At 37.7% G+C, this 22,983-nt stretch overlaps 1 protein-coding gene across 1 annotated transcript; it reads left to right on the forward strand.

The window, feature by feature from the left end:
• On the forward strand, nucleotides 1–22,272 carry LOC125230147 (protein phosphatase PTC7 homolog). The gene is made up of 5 exons (XM_048135187.1): nucleotides 1–455; nucleotides 817–996; nucleotides 2,513–2,711; nucleotides 19,713–19,972; nucleotides 20,785–22,272. Exons 1-5 carry the CDS (start codon nucleotides 227–229, stop codon nucleotides 20,832–20,834), a joined length of 918 nt encoding a protein of 305 aa, XP_047991144.1. The 5' UTR covers nucleotides 1–226; the 3' UTR covers nucleotides 20,835–22,272.
• The last annotated feature ends 711 nt before the right edge of the window (nucleotides 22,273–22,983 follow it).

The following is a 22,983-nucleotide window of genomic DNA, read 5'->3' on the forward strand; positions in this document are numbered from 1 at the left end:
TAATATCGCGACGCACGCACCTAAATTCAGTCTGTGTGTCGAGTGGTTGGTTATGGTTGTTGGGTCACAAGACTAGTAATAGAAAATAAATTGTTTTTATTATTGTTTAAATCGAGTAGTGCTACTATTTTTGCGTGTCTCTACATAAATACCTTCATAACCATGGTGTCATTGATACCAGATGTTTGTTTGTGAATGACGAGTCAAAGTGCAAAACAACTAATGAATGATGCAGTCTATTTTCTGGACAGGCAGAGTGCTATCACGTGCTATAAGGAATGGGATCTCAAACCTATCTAGCTCTGCTGAATTAAACGTTTCGAGCAAGAAACATCCATATTTAGTATCAGTTGTGTGTGGATTTCCCAAAGACATTGTCAATGGAAGAACTCGTAAAGGGCAATTCGGGGACGACGCATGGTTCTCTTCACAGTTCCACAATGCGGACGTTATTGGTAAGTTGATATTGTTTTTATTTATTATTCAATTTTTAATGTTATTTTCCAACAAACTTCTTTATTGATTATTTAGTTACCTACAAACAATAGTATGTTATTTAGTTACACGCTGTTTGTTATCTTGCCTATTTTGTTTTTGTCTAACAAGGTTAGCTGTTGTTATTGTCTAGATATATTTGATATTCATACTGTTCAACCCAAAATTCAACAATTCTGTGGTAGATAGGCATGGATCACAAAAAAAAAACTGTAAATATGCTCCTATTTACCCCAAGGTCTAAGCTTAATTGCACGGTAATTGTCACCATGAGGTCATTAATTACATTTCATAGGTTATTTTATTGTTGTACTTTTACAGGAGTGGCAGACGGAGTGGGGGGCTGGCGTGCTTACGGAATTGATCCCGGGGAATTCTCCTCCTATTTAATGAAGACGTGTGAGAGACTGGTCCAAATGGGCCATTTCAAGTTGTCAGAGCCTGCTGACCTCCTAGCCAAGTCATACTATGAGCTACTTGAGCACAAGAAGCCTATACTAGGTAAGTTTTGCATTAGGTCCAAAGTCCAAGTTGATGATTAAATGAGTAATATGAGGACTAACTGAACATCCAGTTAAAGCGAGTACAAAGTGCTTACTCCAGATCCATTGGCTGGTTCATCAAATCAAATGGTCAAACTTGTATATAATATTCGTTTTAAAAAAATTCTCCTCGAAAAGCAAGCAAATGGTATTCCATTCGGGTACTTGGTTGCAGATTTCCGGATATGATTTGGTGGGAACAACGATAGTCTTAGGAGGCTTACAATCGGTCCACACGTGTGAAGTTACCTGCTACTTTACACCATACACATTTAACATTTACATCATTCAGAAAACAACTCATGATATGCACATAACACTTACACTATACACTATACATTTGTTTACATTTGTTTACGATTTAACGTTGGCAATAAAACTTAAATATAATTATACTCTGATGTGACCTAGGTTCCGGCAGAAAATCAGTGCTTTGGTCGAAAGAGCGAAGCGTATCACTGAGCCGAGACCCTTTTGTCCTGCTGCAACGCACACAGTTGTATTCTGTACTTTTATTTTTTACTATTGTTTGTTTGTTTTTTTTTCTGTCTTTTATTCATTTTATTGCTGTCTCTTTTTATTATGTTGCGATTAATTTGTGTGTCTCCTTTAATCTGTATATTGTGTGTGTTTGCAGTTTGCCAAATAAATGATTTATCTATCTATCTTATCTATCTATATATTTACTGCCTTATTACAGTGTAGTAAGATTCAAAGTTGTAAACATGTCTATTACATATGTCAATTGTACCTTAATGAACAATATATAGACATTCCTCCTGCTTAAAAAAACTCAATTTCACACCACTACACACATTTCTGCATTAACAACTCAACTCATACTATTGAAGGTTCTGGTTTATTCTTTTTTAAGGAAAATGATGTCCTATAAACTTGTTTACCCTTCACTTAAGAAATGTTTCCTTGTAATGTGCATGCATATGCTTGTGCAATTTATTATGTCAATGATTATTTATCTCTTTTATATGTTTGGACCTTCCTGGTATAGTAAGCAGCAGAGCTTATAACTTTTGCAATGTACACTCAGCATAAATAATACATAAGTGACATAGCTTGAGTCATATATAATTATATTTTTTAATGTTTTACTAGATCTGGAAACTGGATGACTGGCCAATCCCAGGAACTATTTTTTTAATGGTTGTCATTTTGACTGGCCAATCCCAGGAACTTTAAAGAATGCAAGCATTTCCCTAGGCACATCTACATTGGCCAATAAAGGTGCAAGGCAATTTTCAGCATTGCCACTGCTCATTCTCTGTATATCTGGCTCAAGAGCTGTAGGACTCAAATTTGCTTTTCCTATTAGTTTCTGAAAATGCTTATTTGAGGATGTACTACTGTGCTATAAAAAAAAAACCTTCCTATAAAAATTATTCATACTTCATGTCATGAAAATTAAAATAAAAAGAAATGTTGATGAAAACTAATTGATAATATTTTTGTACCAACAGGCAGCAGCACAGCTTGCGTTATGATCTTGGATCGGACAGAGAGCGTGATGCGCGCGGCCAACATCGGCGACAGCGGCTACATGGTCGTACGCGGCGGCCGGGTCGTGCACCGCTCACATGAACAGCAGCACTACTTCAACACACCCTACCAGCTCAGCCTGCCGCCTCCGGGTCACGACAGGAACGTGCTCAGTGACAGGTAATGTTACAGTGGCTGACTTGTAGTGCAAAGCGAGCGTGGCGTGCATAGCTCACATGAACAGCAACACTACTTCAACACACCCTACCAGCTCAGCCTGCCGCCTCCGGGTTATGACAGGAACGTGCTCAGTGACAGGTAATATTACAGAGGCTAACTTGTGCGAGGCGAGCGTAGCGTGCGTTGCTGACGTAAACAGTAACAATACTTATACACTGGACTAGCTCAATTTGCCGCCGTCGGGCCAAGATTGGAACGTTCTCTGGGACAGGTAAGGTTATCACAATAGCTAAAAAAACAATGGCAGAGTAAACTCAAAAAAACGCTAAATGTGCATCATTGGAAGTCATGTTACAGAAATGAATCATTACAGAATCCACTAATTTCCAAAAGTCCGTCCTCAGTTCTAGCGAGTTACGCTCTATGAACTTATTTCAACGTAACAACAACGTGAGAAAATTAGTCTGTCATAGCGCCATCTATTATTATTAACTTTGACAGACTTTCTTCAAATTCCTCATTCATCAGAAAAATCATTAAAAGAAAATAGTTTCCATATTGACATTTACACACATACCTATAATAACTATAAACTATTCCAGACAGAAACAATGGAATATAATAAAATTATATATATATGACAGTCTACTTTTGTATTATATGAGTGGATTTTTAAACAATACATTTTTCATGACTCAAATGATTGATATATGTCATTTATTGCAAGTGCACTTTATTATGAGGTTCCTGAGGATTATATTTTATTGATCATTTTTATAATCTTATTTTGTGTGCGAACCATATCTTAAGCTTGGCTACGAATACGGATTATCTGTCGGATTTGATTGAAGGAACGCCACCTTACCTATAAAAATATTTTAAAAGAAAGTTATTTCCAGATACATAATTACTGAAAACTAGCGTCTATGGAAGGTCGATAATACTGAACTGTAACCGCGACAATCGGAACAATTCGAGTAGGTAACAATCTGCCCTTCGCCACAACCACTCTGGCCTATGGCCTTTCCCGGATCTCAAGTTATATCCATACATTTTTTTTTTCAATTAATTCACCATCGTGAAAATCGAAAATTACATTTATACGTCGCTGATCATCTATTTTTACATTTTCGCTCGTATCGTTGACATAGCGACCTTCGTTTCTTATTTCGGTGTCAGGCCGACACTTGGTACATGCAAATACTGCGCACGCTCTTTGCTCTCACTGTCAACGATGTGTAGTATCTCATACAATTCTTCATAATATTACAGATGTAGACAACAAATGTTTTTCCTTCGTGTCATGTTATTTCAGTCAGTCTCAGTACAAAAAGTACTAACGTTGACCGAACTAGCATGACACGTTCGTGAGTTTCCGTGAAAACACGAAGGAAAAACATTTCGCACTAGGTGCAAGCTGCACAAGTATTACAACTCATAAAATTGAGAAAGCCGATCTGTTCAACATTGTTAATATGTATCGATATGATACAATTGACGTAATTGGCATCACTTGGGAGCATGATGCTATCAATAACTTTCATTTTATTTTTATAAAGGCTATGAAGTAAGAAGTATATGAATGACTTATGTGTGCTGGATAACCATTTAATAGCACATTAAAATGATAAAAACAAAACATTATTATTGTTATTTATCATATGCGTTTGAGACTATTAGATCAATGAAATATGTCGCTGTGTTATCGTTGTGGTTGTTAGAAATAAAGCAAAAGGTTATTAGATAAATCTGTAAACATCAGTCAAGGTTTTCAGCAGTTAATTTGCTTAATGATATTACGCATTCAGCGATCAAATAGTCATGAAGATATAATTATTCCTGTTCAATTCAAATCAAATTAATTGTATAAAATAAACTTTCATTTATTCGTTATGTACAGTCGCCATTTAATAGGTATATCGAAGCGGGCAAAGTGGTCACAAATATAGGAAAACGCACTTCAACGCACTGGTAATAGAGGCGTGTTCCAATATTTGAGAATACTTTTCCCTCTCCGCTATATTCTAATATAGCGGCGACTGGCGACTGTACCACCGAGCCAAATATGGAGTTATAGAATAGAGCTACAGCACTATTTTGTCTCGAGGTAACCTACTATTTTTAAGACATTAAGACACATAAGACACAGTCAAAATTATACAGTCACTGCCAATTTATACCGAGCGACGAAGAAAACCCCGACCGCGACATATTTAGTGGACCGCTTTTCATGAAACATGGCTAAGAACACTCCCGACTAAGCGACTAACTCAGCTTTCAAACAAAAAAAACTAAATCTATAGCGGTTCGTCGGTTCGGGAGCTACGATGCCACAGACAGACACACACATACAGACAGACAGACAGACACGTCAAACTTATAACCACCCCTCGTTTTTGTGTCGGGGGTTAAAAATCCCTTAGGTATTGCGCGTTGCTCTATCTGTACAGATCAAAGTTTTGCTCTTATATTTGATATGTTAGAAATACATATCATCAGAACTTATTGAACCTATCCTTTTGAAAGTACATTTAATATAGGCTACGCTAAACGTCTTGCCAAATGGAAAGCAGTTGTTTATGTAGTTTTTAAGTATATGGTAATTTTCTCTGACGCAAAGATCAGACGAGAATATATAAATAACAATCGTTTTGCAAATCCGTGTTCCTGCCTAACTAAAAACTGAGGAAAACAGTGCCAAAGGCTATATTTGTATTATGTGCTGAATATATCTAACATTTAAGATATTTGTCCTATTTCTGTATCTGGTCCTTTAAAATGAATGCAATCGAAAAGCAGCATTTTTAAATCAACCCAGTTTTCTTTAATACGAAGTTGGTTAACAAATGTTACTGACCGAGCAACAGATCAGTTGCTTTACAGTTTCTTAAATTTTAGCTGCCTATAAGAAATACTTATCATTTATTTTAAATAATGTCTCACATGTATGTTTAGTGTGGCCATAATGCCACTTGTGAGTATGTATGTATGTATGTATGTAGGTATGTAGCTGTAAAGCTATATTATCTACATTTAAAATATATATACAAAGCATGTCGTATATCAGAACAATCCCAATACATAACATAAATCCTCAGCTCAATATTTTGGTTGATTCAGGTGAATAACCAGCAAAATGCAATAAAGTGAAAGTTGATTATTTTATAGATTTTTAAGCTGTCTGGTTGATTCTTTACCTCGTGAATATAATCCTTGGAATGCATCTATCCATTTATATGTTGTTTTGGAATTGTGCCAGATAACACGAAAATGTTATCTAATTATGGAACCGCAGCATATTTTAACAAATAATGATAAAGCATATTTTTTCACAATCAGCTAGTGTAAACTTCATTTAATCTGATATTTGATTAGTATCAATATTAGATCTTATCGAACTTTAGAATCTATTTTAATTAGCGATTATTGTAAGTTAGCGCAAATAAATCGTGCGAACGCGCGATCTAACATATCGGAACGCGAATAAGTTTTCTAATTGATAATCGCACAGCGATCGATCCCTTAGGGGGTTCCCTACTCGATGTTTTAAACATACTCGTAGTCTTACAATGTAAGTAGGTAGGTATATACCTAACTATCACAATAATCGTACATAAGACAGGACCTAATTATTATTATTTATTGAATATACAGTGCTCCACAAAACTACGGTAAGTTTGACTGTGGAGTCAAGAAATCAATTACATAATACTTCTAAGGTTAACAGTCAGTTAAAATGTCCCTGATGAGGGATAACAGGATATCATCAATCATCATCATCGTCATCATCAATGTTTATTAACATTAAAATAACATAAATGCAGGAAAAATCTCAACTGCAAAAAAATATCTTCTCTAAAAACTACGCCAAAAAACAAAGTTAATTTAGGTATACTTAAAGGTATACGTTCGTAGGTCACTGTTTTCTAGATTGTAATAAATATGTACATTTAGGCAGGGAAAATAGTTGAGTTTATTACAAGATTATACAACGAAGAGAACTTTATAAACAAAACCATAACTTTTAAATCTTATTTTAGTCATATATAACATTTGTTAAGACTAATAAGACCACTGCAGTGCAGGTAAAAATCCTTAGTAGCTGCCTTAGTATCACTAAAATGATAGTAATGATTTGTTGGTTTTGTTACCATGTTTACTTACGTTTCATGTGTGTCCTCTGTCACGACAAGGTTAAGCAAACTTCAGTAACAAGCTAACGGCGGCCATTGCAGGTCATTTTCAGACAATCGTTACAAATATGTAATTTAAGTACCTACCTACTAACTATTTGTACACGAACATGATGGATTTGTACCTACATTGTGTGAATATTTATTATTTATTTAAGGAGTACCAACAGCTATTACATAAACAATAAGCGTTAAACATAAAAACAAAGAGACAATTACAGGAACTCACAGGTAGTGATAATTTACATAAAAGTATGTAGGCACACTAACACCGCGCACTCCTGTCATTGCACTTGCGAACTTGAAAGAGAAAAAAAAAAATATAACCTCCATAATTCTTCTTTATATTCGGTAAAGAAGTCGGTTAATAAAACATAAACATTAAAAAGTTCTGCATAAAAATATTGTATAATGTGCCTTATGTGACCGGAATTACTTCTGGAATATGTATTATTCAGGAGATAAGTCGCCTTGGAAGACCTACACTGCTACACTCTCCATAATCCGACTACTTAATCCCTATGTAACGTAGTACTTTTTCCTGGTCGTAATTAATATTTTTTTTATAAATCTAAAATCGAAATTTCTTTAATTTTATTTTGTTTCAAATCCTCAACTGGTGCAAAAATACTTGCATCCACACATGTATGCACTTTTCTGCATAATCTGTGCACGGGTTGCCAGATAGCTAAAAATAACGCGTTGTATGAGATTTTTAATTGTTACTCCAGTACATTTTGATAAATTAAATTAATATAATTATATAGAAATAATGCGGAAAATTATCTTAAATACATAACAAAATACTGTAATATTAATACTCTAAATAAGAGGCCTGTCTGGAGTGACAATCTTGCTATGTACATCATAGTAAATCTTTCATGACTCTGATGGAGTCTCAAATAAATATAATATATTAATTCGATATATTATGTCTTCCTGGGTTTGTCACCCTATGTCCTTGATTGCTCCATATGCAAATAGGTTAATGATCTTGGGTGGTCCATTTCCTTTTTGACCCTTTTGGGTGCACACGCACTTTCTCCACAAGACCATACCGCATGGTGGTAAAAACGGTGGAAGCAGAAGGCCTGCAATAATCCTCGGATTGAGTAAGTATCTGAATTGTTCTGATCAACTCCATAATGGCGTAAAACGTTGTGGGTTTGTTCCTAACCATGTGCTTGGTTATTCACAGGGATGATCTGTCTTCTGCTGTGGGATTGGGAGCGCTCCGCTAGGAAATTTCTTTGACCTTTAGCGGTGAGCTAATTTATTAGATTGTCTTCTATTTTGTCATGCTGGTCTTGAGAGCATTAGACTAATGTATTTTTATGTCGCTTTCAGGAGCCGGGATTATATTTATAGATATATATATTATTAACTCTGGAAATCCTTGTGACCGGCGCAAGTTCTGAGTCCTGTTTGCTGGAAGACGGCCTGCCTCTGCCGCATTTGTCTCGGTGTCCACGTGGCACGCGTTCCGGGTTAAAAAGTCTCCGCAGTGCAGCCAACATTCCCCGGAGGTCCCGTGCCACCTTCCACAGCTTTCCCGAAGGTTCACCATCTTAGAGGTCGGTCCAATTTATCCTTCTAATGGTCAGGGCAACTGCGTCAGCTGAAATTTAGTTAGATTAAATTCATAGAGTCAGTAATTTAGAGCAAGCAAATATTTTTGAGAACTGGTACCTAGGTATTTTAGTAGTATAAATTTCTAGTTAAAAATTAAGATAACTTGTGTGAAAATTTACTTAGAACCCTTTTAAGCGACCTAGCTTCCCGCTGAGCTCTGTACATTTCATTGGTGTCGAACAAGAGAATTATAGGTCAGTTTTCACACGGTTAGCGCAGTAAGTAACTAAATTAAGAACCAACTGAACAAACACATTTTGGCAAGAATTTTCTTTATAAATAAATGTTATAAAATATACAAAATCTTAAATTATTTATCTCCACCATATACTTCCCCTAGCAAGCTTATTTCGACACCGTTTTTTATTATTTTCAGTTTTAGTATTTTTTTCTATTATTATCACTTGTGTCCTTAATTTTGTACAGCCGGAGCTTTAAGTTTATTTACCAGTAAGGCACCCTGTGATAATTGGCGCCCAAAGTTTTGAATTTAAAAGCTTGCTGAAGGAATTTGTGGAAATTTTGGTACCAGAGAAATATTTAAAAAATTTTTTGTATGACTCACCTTTTGTTTTTGCTGCTTGCTCTTAGACTATGAAATATTCCTTTTGTGTTATTATTGAAGTGCATTTCTGTTGATTTCCTGCACATTTTTTTATATATTTAGAAAGGAGAAAGTTTAGTGATTACGTAATCATTTTGAGGTTATTCAAGTGTCAAAAAGAAAGTTGAACACGTGTTAGTGTGCATTGACTTCCATAGTTGGAAATTTGAATAATTTTGTGTGCATTTTCTATAATTTGTGTCGCCTTGAAACTTTTATTATTATTTTGAACGTTTTACAATATTTTTTGGAAAACTAAAAGTTGCCTGCACTTGTAAGCAAAAGTTTACCAGGGTTTTGATTAAAAGTAGTTGCACTGACTTTCAAATTTGCCAGAGCTTTATCATTGTGTTACTAGATTTTATATTTAGCTTAGAGCCAGCAAGCATTTGGTTTTTGTTTTTTTTGTGGCTTGTAACTCTAAGACTGTTTAGGACACATATTTTTTTGTTTTGTGCTTGGACTTTGGCAAGTTTAGAAAGAATATTAGATTTTGTCAGTCAGCTGACTGTTTTAAAAGGTAACTCAAATAAAACAAGGTTTGAATTTTTTAAAAGAAAATTTATAGTTTAAAGTACACACTTTTACATAATAGAGCATTGTAATACCAGTATTCTCAAGAATTAGATTCACATTTAGCAAAATGGAGAGAAATATTCAGTTTCACGCATTGTTGAAAGATGAGCTGACTTATGAGGTGAAAATTCGTTCTGAAACTCCCGCCAGTACAGTAGATGCTCTGAGGAAACAGCTTCGGGTTCTTGTTGTCGAGGCTCCAAGCGAAGACATTTTAGAAACTTCGCTAGCGGCAGACACGGAATTGGATACTGTGGCTAGGAAGATTGATGATTTGTCGTCCCTTGTCGCGAAGTATAGTGAGTCCAAGGAGAGGTATGCCTTGAGCCGAGCGAAGGCATTAGGGTACCATATTTATCATCGTCTCGCTAGGATCCAGCCCGAAGAGGATGACCAGGCATTGTTGCTTACGAAGTGCAGTTTGCAGTCCAGGTTGGAGAGTCTGCTGGCGGAAATTGAAGGTCCACTTGTGGGAACTGCAGCACCAGTTGGTGTCGCTGAGGGTTCGAACCCAAGTGCTTCAGCTTCGGCCGGTAGTTCTGAAATGCCAATAGATAGTTTTAGAGAAATGCGTGTACAATGCTCGAGTGACTTGAACATTTCTAAATGGCAAGTCAAGTTTAACGGATTGACAGACCCGCGCTCATTTTTGGAGCGTGTCGAAGAATTGAAGGAGGCAAATGGTGTGTCAGATTCCAAATTATTTAAGGCCGCGCCTCACTTGTTTATTGATGGTGCTTTATTATGGTTCCGTGGTATTAAGAGTTCGGTTTCAAGCTGGCAAGAGTTAAAGTCGCTCTTGTTAGATGAGTTTGTCCCTGGTGATTATGATTTTAGGTTGAAACAGGAAATTCAGGCTAGGACACAGGGCGAAAACGAGCCCATTCATTTGTATTTTGCGGTAATGTCAGGAATGTTTGCTAGATTAAAGTCAGACTTACCGGAGGAAGCGAAGCTTGACATCTTGTTGCACAACATTCGACCACATTTTACACAGCAGTTAGCATTGGTAGACATCCATTCTGTCGCCGAACTGAAGACTTATTGTCGAAAGGTTGAGTTTTCACAGCAAAGGGCGAAGTTATTTGTAGAACCGCCGAAGGTTAGTGAACATACACTTTGTCGCGATCATGTGTATAAGGCCTCCAGTTCCAAACATCAACAAGTAAACGCTATTGCTGAAAAACAAAGCTTCGCGAGGAAGTCTGACGGTTCGGTGCCACAGTGTAACACTTTGCAACAGAGAAAGCAACATTTTAAAACTAATGACCTTAATATTTCAAAGCCACAGCGGCCGGTGTGTTACAAATGCAACAAAACTAATCACAATTTCAGGCTTTGTAAACAAAGGCCTAAAAATGGTTCGTTTAAATGTTACGGTTGCGGCAAGCCTGACACTGTGCGGTCAAAGTGTGACATTTGTTGTCAAAAGGGTAACGTTCAGAAACCGATACCACAACAGTCAAAAAACGCCTAAGGCAGAATCGCAGCAAGTTAAATGGCCAAGTGAATCGATTAAATTTAGAATCGATTGCACAAAACAATAATTTAAGTTCGATTGCTACGATTCTGTTTACACCAAATAAAAATGATATCAGGCCATATTTAAAAATAGGTGTAAATAATTTTGAGGTTTACGGTTTAGCCGATAGCGGCTCAGCATTGTCGGTTTTAGGTAACAATGCACATTTGGACTTTTTGAAATTCGGTTTTGTACTTCAAGAGGCACACTCCAAGTCGTGTAGTGTTGCGAATGGAGTCGATTGTGAGACAATCGGGCATATTTTTGTCCCGGTTACTTTTTTGAATGCTACCAAGGTTATTAAATTTGTAGTTGTACCCTCTATTGTTAATCATGTTGTTTTGGGGGTAGATTTTTGGAAAGCATTCGATTTATTGCCTGACGTTTTAAAAAATGCGAAACGTATGACTCCACCTGAAAATTATTTTATGTGTAACGGTTTAAGTGCGGAACAAGTAAACACGATCCGGTCTTACGAACACTTAACTGCGGCCGAGAGGGAACTCGCGGATACCGTTGTAGGCAAATTTAAAAACATTTCGTTCGAGGAGAAGGGGCTTGGCAGAACCAGCTTAATGGAGCACACCATTGACACTGGCGACGCCATGCCCATCAAAACGAAACAATATCCTTTGTCTCCGGAAAAACGCGCTGCTTTATCCTCCGAGTTAGACCGTATGTTGAAGTTGGACGTAGTTACGCCCTGTGAGAGTCCGTGGAATAATCCGGCTCTTTTAGTTAAAAAATCTAACGGTGATTGGCGATTTTGTTTAGATTGCAGGAAGTTAAATTCGATCACAAAGGGAGATTCGTATTCCATTCCGTACATTCCCCAGATTTTGGACAGTTTGAAGGAAGCGAAATACCTGACCACGATCGATTTAAGTTCCTCATTCTGGCAAATCCCGTTAGCTAAGGCCTCACAGGAGAAAACCAGTTTTTGCGTTCCCGGTCGTGGTATGTTTATGTTCAAGGTCATGCCCTTTGGCCTCTGCGGAGCGCCTGCGCGTCAGCAGAGGCTAATGGACAGCCTTATTGACCATAATATAACGAGCGACATCGAAAACGGTTTAGTTTTTTGTTACATCGATGACATCGTTATTTGTTCATCAGATTTTCAGACGCACATACGGTTGCTAAATCGTGTGTTGGCGAAGTTGGAAAAGGCGAACTTAACCATCAATTATGAGAAGTCTAAGTTCTTCAGGCAGTCCATAAAATACCTTGGTTACGTCGTAGACGAGTTCGGGTTGCGTACTGATCCTGACAAGATCTCTGCCGTTCTCAACTTCCCCACACCAACGAGCGCGCGTGACGTAAGGGCATTCTTAGGAACGTGCTCATGGTATCGACGGTTTATCCGAAATTTTGCATCGATAGCCGCTCCTCTGAATAAACTTACGTCACAGGGCAAGAAAGCGCCACCTTTCGAATGGTCTGTAGAAGCAGAGGAAGCATTCAAAACTTTAAAAAACGCTTTAGTTACGGCACCCATTTTGGCGGTACCGGATTTTAATAAACAATTTACAGTACATTGTGATGCGTCGTCCTACGGGATTGGCGGAATGCTTTCTCAGACCATCGACGGTGTTGAGCATCCTGTTGCATACGTTAGCCGCGCCTTAAATAAATGTGAGCGAAATTACAGCGCCACAGAAAGGGAGGCTCTCGCGGTTTTATTTTCAGTGGAGAAATTTCAGGCATATTTAGGCTCGCGTAAATTTAAAGTGATCACTGATCACGCGTCACTCAAATGGTTCATGAACCTCGAAAACCCGTCAGGGAGGTTAGCTCGTTGGGGTTGCAGACTGTCTCAATTCGATTTTGAGATTGAGCACAGAAAGGGATCGCTTAACGTTGTGCCTGACGCACTTTCGAGACTTATGAAAGTTGACGCTATACATGTTACGAGTGATGACGCTGAGCCAGACGAATGGTATGACAAGATTGTAAATGGCTGTAGGTCATTTCCCGCGAATTTTCCGAATTTTTGTTTAAAAGACGGGAAACTTTTTAGACTTTCGAAGGCCAAGTATAATTTGTTGCGAGAGTTTGATTGGAAAGAAGTGGTGAAGAAGAGTGATCGAAAGAGAGTTTTGCAGCAAAACCATTGCGAAGCAACTGCAGCTCATTTAGGTGTTTTTAAAACTCATCGCCGGTTGGCGTTGACATACTTTTGGCCCGGTATGTACAAGGATGTAGTCGAGTTCGTAAAGGCTTGCGATGTCTGTGCAGCGTACAAGCACTCGCAGAAACCGACTGCAGGCCTCATGGGACAACCAAAGGTATGTCATCGACCATGGTTGGTAGTTAGTATCGATCTTGTCGGTCCGCTTCCGCGCTCTCGGGCAGGTTATACATTTTTGTTGGTTGTTACATGTTGCTTTTCGAAACATACACTGCTGTTTCCACTTCGCCGCGCTACTAGCGCTTTGGTGGCGAAGCATTTTGAAAACCATGTCATTTTGGAACATGGCGTACCTGAAACCGTGATTTCGGACAACGGAGCGCAATTCACGGGATCAGAGTTTAAGCAGTTATTGAAACGCTACAACGTACCTAACATTTTTTACAGTCCGCGCTATTCACCGCACGTAAATTTGGTGGAACGTTATAACAAAATTGTAATGACCGCCGTAGCGTCTTACGTAAAGGAAAATCACCGTACATGGGACGAAAAACTGCACCAGATTAGGTTTGCCATAAACAGTGCAGTCAGCGAAACCACCGGGTATTCTCCTTTCTTTTTAGTGCACGCTAGGGAACCGGTCATTAACGGCTCCTTTTATAAAGATACCGATAAACAATATTGTGTAGGTATCCCTAGAGAAGAGTATGCGGGCGAATTTGGTTGTTTGAAAGATATTTTTGAACAGGTTAGGGTACGTATGTTGCAAGCACATGAAACAAATGCCAAGTATTATAATATGAGACGCCGAGAGGCGAGATTTTCGGTTGGGGATATTGTTCAGAAGCGTACGTACACGCAAAGTGACGCTTCTAAGTTTTTTATGTCGAAGCTCGCACCTAAGTATGAACCGTGCAGAGTTAAGAAGGTTTTGTCCCCATTAGTTTATGAGCTCGAAAGGTTGGACGGTCAACAAATCGGGTCGTGGCATATTAAAGACTTTAAGTAGGTATTAACGGGAGTCAGGTTTTGAGGTGGAAGTCATCTCTGGACGTAAAGCCTCGAGCCTATAGGGCTTGTCGCTTTGCCGCCAGGGTTGACAACTGCTATCACCTAGCTCTCGTAACATAACATATGCGGTTGAAATCGTTAGTAGTGTTAAATATTCGGTAAATATTTAATTCACGTATTTTGTTCGGAACGTGGCGAACAGAAAAGCTGCTTCGTTACAATGTTTGCATTGTGTGATGTATGTTAGGTATTATGAATGCGTGAAGTATGTTAGGCGCGATCGATACTGCGCTCAGTCTTAAATCGAATTGGGCTGTAGGTACTTATAGTTTGGTTAAGAGTTTGGAAGAGTTATCCTTGGACGCACGATCCCTCGTCTAGTACCTGTCGTCGTGCCGCCAAGGACGACAAACCACTCACCAGCTACTGTGCCTCTCAACCTCAAGGTCAGAGCCGTCTTTAATATGACCAAATAGCAACATTTGTTGCAAAAATTTTGTCAGGTACTACCATACCGGACAAACATCGAAATAGTACGTTTTTTTTATTTTTTTAGCGTATCCTTTAGGTAACGCGTCGTTAGGCTAAATACCTAACGTTTTAGTTTAGGTACTATTTCGCATGTTGCCACGCCTTGTTTTTGTTTACGGTATACCATGTTTTATGGGTGTTGTGCAACATGATTTTGGATGTTTCGTTTCCTCCGACAAGTTAGTCGGGGACACGGTTTTGGATTATTTTGGAGTTTTAACTAAGAGGGACTAAAACTTAGATTTTGACGATTTTGTTTTGTTTTGAACTTTAGGTTCTTTGGATTTCGGAGTCGGCCCATAGTTTATGGACTAGACATTTTCGTTTTGCCCGGACAAGCAGAGTATATTTTAAGGAATGCTGATCAGCGGTCCTGGCGTTGGATATTGGCTTTCTTAGCACAAGGTGCTTTACATCGCGTTGTGCTGAGAACGCCAAATGGTTCGTTCACTGGTTGTTAGGTATTACGGAGGTTTTTTCTATGTGTTGCGCGGTTGGCCTCATAGTTTTTTTTACCTGCCGTTATTGATTACGTGGGTTCGAGATTTTTTTTAGTTTTGAGTTTTGTGGATATGGCCTTTCAGGCAAGTTGATGAAAATGGTAGAATTGTTTAAAAGTTAGGAAACTTTGATGGTTTTGTGTAGACATTTTTTTTTAAATAAAATCTCGAAGCCTCGTTTTGTTTTTCCCTTTTTTTTTTTTTTTTTTCATTGTCCTTCTGGGATACTATTTCTTTTAGTATTATAGTTTAGTTTTCTTGCCTTAGGGTTGTTTGTTGCCTTGGTTCCTCACAGTTCAATGTGATGAAAGCCGCTGGGGACAGCGGGCGGTTCACCTACGTTGAACCTTTAAATCGGGGAGGGAGGTATTGTAACGTAGTACTTTTTCCTGGTCGTAATTAATATTTTTTTTATAAATCTAAAATCGAAATTTCTTTAATTTTATTTTGTTTCAAATCCTCAACTGGTGCAAAAATACTTGCATCCACACATGTATGCACTTTTCTGCATAATCTGTGCACGGGTTGCCAGATAGCTAAAAATAACGCGTTGTATGAGATTTTTAATTGTTACTCCAGTACATTTTGATAAATTAAATTAATATAATTATATAGAAATAATGCGGAAAATTATCTTAAATACATAACAAAATACTGTAATATTAATACTCTAAATAAGAGGCCTGTCTGGAGTGACAATCTTGCTATGTACATCATAGTAAATCTTTCATGACTCTGATGGAGTCTCAAATAAATATAATATATTAATTCGATATATTATGTCTTCCTGGGTTTGTCACCCTATGTCCTTGATTGCTCCATATGCAAATAGGTTAATGATCTTGGGTGGTCCATTTCCTTTTTGACCCTTTTGGGTGCACACGCACTTTCTCCACAAGACCATACCGCATGGTGGTAAAAACGGTGGAAGCAGAAGGCCTGCAATAATCCTCGGATTGAGTAAGTATCTGAATTGTTCTGATCAACTCCATAATGGCGTAAAACGTTGTGGGTTTGTTCCTAACCATGTGCTTGGTTATTCACAGGGATGATCTGTCTTCTGCTGTGGGATTGGGAGCGCTCCGCTAGGAAATTTCTTTGACCTTTAGCGGTGAGCTAATTTATTAGATTGTCTTCTATTTTGTCATGCTGGTCTTGAGAGCATTAGACTAATGTATTTTTATGTCGCTTTCAGGAGCCGGGATTATATTTATAGATATATATATTATTAACTCTGGAAATCCTTGTGACCGGCGCAAGTTCTGAGTCCTGTTTGCTGGAAGACGGCCTGCCTCTGCCGCATTTGTCTCGGTGTCCACGTGGCACGCGTTCCGGGTTAAAAATCTCCGCAGTGCAGCCAACATTCCCCGGGAGGTCCCGTGCCACCTTCCACAGCTTTCCCGAAGGTTCACCATCTTAGAGGTCGGTCCAATTTATCCTTCTAATGGTCAGGGCAACTGCGTCAGCTGAAATTTAGTTAGATTAAATTCATAGAGTCAGTAATTTAGAGCAAGCAAATATTTTTGAGAACTGGTACCTAGGTATTTTAGTAGTATAAATTTCTAGTTAAAAATTAAGATAACTTGTGTGAAAATTTACTTAGAACCCTTTTAAGCGACCTAGCTTCCCGCTGAGCTCTGTACATTTCATTGGTGTCGAACAAGAGAATTATAGGTCAGTTTTCACACGGTTAGCGCAGTAAGTAACTAAATTAAGAACCAACTGAACAAACACATTTTGGCAAGAATTTTCTTTATAAATAAATGTTATAAAATATACAAAATCTTAAATTATTTATCTCCACCATATACTTCCCCTAGCAAGCTTATTTCGACACCGTTTTTTATTATTTTCAGTTTTAGTATTTTTTTCTATTATTATCACTTGTGTCCTTAATTTTGTACAGCCGGAGCTTTAAGTTTATTTACCAGTAAGGCACCCTGTGATACCTACTTAACTTAAAACCTACTCTAAAGCGAAGGTGCTGTCTGAATCAATTTAGATTAAGTTTGGCATGTAGTATTATTTGGTTTGGTTTGGTTGTACTTGTGCAGGGTTATGTAAGTGCTGGCAGGAGCTAACTAGTATTAGTAAGTATAACAAGTCTAGTTGACAGCGTATCCGTAGAGATGATTTTGAGATATGGTTATATTTTTTGCTCCGATACATTAGTAATAAACTGATAAGAAAGCGCTATTATTATTCACTCTCGCCATTATATTAGTAACGCAGATTTTGTAGCAGTTAGTATCTATCTATACGCAGTCTTACACATGCCTACACTGATCAACTACAGCGTAAATACTTTTCAGTCAGCAATTTAACCGATTATTTACTGATAAACAAACTACAAACGCCGATTGATAAAATATCTACATTGTAATTTCTATCAGAACCTCTGATTCAGAGGACAAAGAAACCCAACATTGTCAAAGAGTTCACATTCGGCATCTGAAAAGTCATGTGCTCATTCCACAATCGTGTTGTTGTATTTCGACCTCTATTAATAGTTTTTAGTTCCCTGGACCTTTGCCAATTGAGAACTCACGTGATAAGTTTAAATTTTATGTAATATGTACATAATCCCATGACTTGTTTTGTTTACATCTGGTAGGACGCATCGTAGGGGGGTCCACGTGTTATCCGACTCAACTCATGCGCTCGTAATTGCATCCCGTGGTTGACTTGCGCTGTGTCTAAATGCGTTCGGTCATGATGCGAAGTTCGGAATGGTAATCTTCGGGATTTACGTATTCAATGTAACTGTAAACGAGCTCGTGACTGAATTTTATATGAAGGCGGGAAAAACATTTTATTTTTAAAGTATTTGAATTTTCGTTGTATTTGAAAAGAGCCGATTTTTGTTCAATATCCCGGTGTCGGGGTTACATATTATACGTTTAAGCACAAATTGTGGTGCTATGTGATCAGTCATATGATGTCCACAATGTTCAGTGGTAGGTATTACAAGTATGTACCCACTTTAAACCTTCAAGATGCAAAGTAGAATTACACACAGTATTACAAAACCTTAAAACAGTGGCATAAGGTAAAAAATTGCATACATATGTGAATCTGACAGCTACCCAAACGCTAATTTTGCTTTAATATAGTTTCCGGCAGTCTGGGTAGTTCAAACAGGTTATCTTTTTAAACTGTGTGGATTAAACCAGTTCTTCCTAGCTTCTGTCGAGGGAGTCTGGCTCAATTTGGCCCAGATGGTTTTAACTCTTTTAAATTGCCTGCATGGTCTGGGCCAGTAAATGTCCTATTCCTACCTTTGATTTACGAGTGTCGGTGTATACTCTCATATGTTATGTATGTATGTAGGTAGGTATAAATAGCAGCTGAATTGAAACATATGATTCATGATGAGATCTTGTGTTTGTAAACGTAGCGCGGGGTATAGTATAGACGAGCTAAATAGATATAGGTAAATTTACTACCTGCAAATATTTTCAATGCCCAAAAACGTTGCTTTTATGGTCATTTATTTATCATCATCTTTGAGTAACTATAAGAATGTATAGTCGCATATATAGGACTCCTATAATAGGAGGTATTGTATAACATGTAACGGAGCGGCTAACTTGTTTACAAATATCTGATGAACACGCTTCTTTCTACCTGTTTTAAAGGCATTCAGATATTTTTAAACACTTCATTGATCTGCTGATGGTTGTTCATTATAGGTGTGTTCCCAACTCCAGCTTATAGGGTTTGGATGGTCGACTTAACGTGTTTTTTTAGGTCAGATTTTTTAACGACAGAACACGCTCTATTAACCTTTAGTTTGTAGATCAGTGTTTTTAATTAAATCTTATACTTTTAAACGAGCAATTCTTGTATATTTATTTATATATACCGACGATCTCGGAAACCGCTCTAACGATTTCGCTGAAATTTGTTATGTGGGGGTTTTCGGGGGTGAAAAATCGATCTAGCGTAGCCTTAGATCCCGGAAAACGCGAATTTTAGAGTTTTCATGAGTTTTTCTTTCGCGTTAGTAAACGTAAAATATGGTCGTTAATTTCGCCGCGCGCGCATCGATTCCGCTTAGCTCAGTCGTACGAAGTCGGTCTAATGTACGCAGATAGATCGTAGGTGTCAGGGTTTCGGATCCCGGCCAGGAATTAAGTTTTTGTTTTTTTTTTCTTTTTGTATTTATAAGAGTTTTTTTTAATCTAAAGACGTGATATATTAAAATAGAACCGAGCGAAGCTCGGTCGCCCAGATATTATAATCTTAATTCCCATCACATCTTTCAGTATAATCAATTGACCATCAATCTCTCTTCTTTCCAGCCCAGAGTCAGCTGACACATCCGAGTTCCCCGTCGAATGCGGCGACGTGATTCTCGTCGCCACCGACGGCGTGTTCGACAACGTGCCCGAGCCAGTGCTACTCGCTGAGATGCGACGAGCGAAGACTCTCGCTGGCGACTCCCCGCGTCTGCAGGCTGTGGCTAACTCCATCGCGTGGATGGCGAGGAATCTGTCCTTTGACGGCTGCTACATGTCGCCCTTCGCTAAGAGCGCTAGGCAGAATGGGATTGATGCTATCGGTGAGTCTTAATCTAGTTCTGTGGTCTTAATCTTTTTTTTTCTACCACCGAGACTGCACGGCCAGCTTCATTGACGAAAACCTATCATAGGTGTAGCACTTTGTACCTAAAGAGCTCTCATATCTTGCTAGATAAACTTTTGTATATAAGTATGTATTTATCTATTTAAGTATGTATATCGTCGCTTAGCACTCATAGTACAAGCTTTGCTTAGTTTGGGGCTAAGTTGATCTGTGTAAGGTGTCCCCAATATTTTTTTTTATCAGTAGGTAGTTGTTAAAGTCTGTTCGGAAAGAGAAGGGTCGTGGAATGTATTAGACCTCATACATATCACGACTCTTCTCTTTCCGAACAAACTCTATTAGTTGTCTTTGTTTTTCGCCGTTTTTAAGTCCATTATTTTATTATTGATCAGATTATAATAGTAGTTTTAATAAAGGAGTTGTTAACAAATATGTCAGCAAAACTCCCCGTAGAATACTTTTGAGAATGAATAAAGTAAAAAACACCCATAATATCATAAAAACAGTATTAAGAGCAAAAAATGTAATTGAATTGACTTTAGGCTGCCGCTTGTGTTGACCGATGGGCGGGACGGTACACATCATAAAAACAAAAGAACATCTCAAAGCGTTTCTGATCAAAAACATCAGTTTCTAAGACAAAAAGTGACAGTAGGAATTCTAGCAGAACAGTTAGCAGTTGCATGTATCGCAACGCTTTGGTTTTATACTCATTAATTATTTTTATTGTAGTGCCTAAGTGCCTATAGATATATTTTTATTAATTAACTGTATTTTCCTCTTTTGCAGGGGGCAAACCGGACGACATAACGGTGCTACTGGCGATCGTAGCCCTATGAAAATGTCCTCAATCGATTTAGGCACTTGTTCTTTTCAAAACATATTACGAAATTAGTAGGTATAGTTATATTAAACAACGACACCAAAAATTCGACATTGTTCTAACTTAGTGACTTATTTGGACAGGCATGTCTTTTCAAGTTTGCAGCATTTTATGGTGGATTTCAGCGTGGTTTAAAAGCTTCAATCGTTCTAAAATCCCTTTAAACAAATTCAGAGGGAACCTACTTCATAAGGCCCCAAAAGTATCTAATACTTAGGTATTCTATCGCAATCTATTCCCACTTGTTATAATTTCACTGTACCTAACTACTGATGTGCTGACGGAATGTTTTCAAAATGCGAAATACCGATATCGAATACTTTCGATAGCTACTCATAATTTTGGAAGGGAACGAAACTATTCGATTTTAAAATCGTTAAAATTCGAGAATATCTGTAACCTTTTGAAAACTTTCCGCCACTTGCTCATCTGTCAATAACTGTAACATTTATGAAGACGTCGATTTAGCTGTTGAACCACGCTTAAATCCTCCGATTAGGTAAAATCTAGAAGTGTCTTGTATTTGGATATCCTGTAGAATATGGCTGAACCGGCATCTTGATGACTATGTAAAATTTCGTTGACTCTACTTAAACAATGACAGCCTTGAACACTAGTCACATTATGGTGATATTGAGTTGTGTGTGTAAGGAACTGTCATTTTCTTTGATCGCTAAAGAAAATTGATTGTTTCACCTTGTGTGCTTGAAACAAGCAAAGCAGTTAGTGACGGGTAATGATTACGATGTTGTCGAGATTTTTCACCACTTTTTATAATTCGTTTACTTTGGCTATTGTGTTTGATGCCTGTGATAGCATCGTGATGTGCGGAACGAAAGCAATGAATCATGAGTGAATGTTTTAAAGTTTGAATGAAGACTGAGATAGTTTTACGGTCCTTGTTGTTATTACTGTAGATTTAAAGGTTAGTCATCAACCGAACACATCTATCGGTTCTGTTTTTTTTTTTACTTTATATGTTTAGTGCGTTGTAAATTAAGTATTACCAGATTCCTAATTTCTGAATTATTAATTCGGATGCAAACGAAACAAGTTGCATTTGTAAATATTTTGAAATTTTGCTAAGAATTTCTCGACATCATTAACTATGTGAGCTGTGAAAATGTTTTTTCTTTATATGGAGTTATATGAATGTTTATGTACAGGTCAATTGGTCAATACAATTAGTATCAATTTAAAGAGCTACTGATGATTAGCTTCAGTAGTTTTGCTGGCTGCAAATGTGATTAATTGTTGCTATTTAATTCATTCGTGTACATGTTGTGACATAAATTGTAAAACCATTTTAATTTCATACTCGTTTTTACACAAATCCAATGGAAATGTTCATTCCGAGTAATCCGAATGTGTGAAAAATAAAATATTGTAAATTTCAAAGCTTTTCACTTTTACCTTACTGAAAACCTGTTGACCTTTGTGTCAATGAGATCATAACAGCAGACAAGATACCATAGAGAGATGCACGGATTGATGCAATCACAGCAATGTTTTGTAATTGTTATTTTATTATGGCCATAACTACTGAAATACCTAACTCCTTACTGTGAGCTAAACTGCGGCTGACATCGGACATGGCGAAAAGCTACCAGATATGCTCTTGACACACTGCAACTGAGCGATCTGCTAGGCTCCTTTCTTAGATTATTTTTGCTACACGCAGCTACAGGTTTTTCTCATCTGCTATGTTCGTAGTGTGTACGTAGAGCTGGTACTAGCACTGAATGTGTTAAAAGGGGATATAAGAAAAAAAAAATTACGGGCCACATCATTTATTCACATACAAATCCCCACTGAAGAAACCCTACACAACTGAATGAATACAAAACACATTATCTTATCATGCTTATTATAAAAATATTTACAGGACAGACATTGATACTGTGTCGTTCCGTAACCTAACGAGGGATTGGAATTTTATGCCGTTATTCGCAGTTTTCCACGCAGTGCACGATCTATCTATTTGATCTTTAGCAATCAGACTTTAAGTCCATATAATTTAATCTATAAGAAGAAATGTGAGTTGTGCGAGTGAATAGTCGTCTGCGGACGCGTCAGAATCATGGGTTCCAACCTCGGCCATGTCA

Source organism: Leguminivora glycinivorella, chromosome 10 (assembly GCF_023078275.1).
Source record: "Leguminivora glycinivorella isolate SPB_JAAS2020 chromosome 10, LegGlyc_1.1, whole genome shotgun sequence".
Lineage (NCBI taxonomy): Eukaryota > Metazoa > Arthropoda > Insecta > Lepidoptera > Tortricidae > Leguminivora > Leguminivora glycinivorella.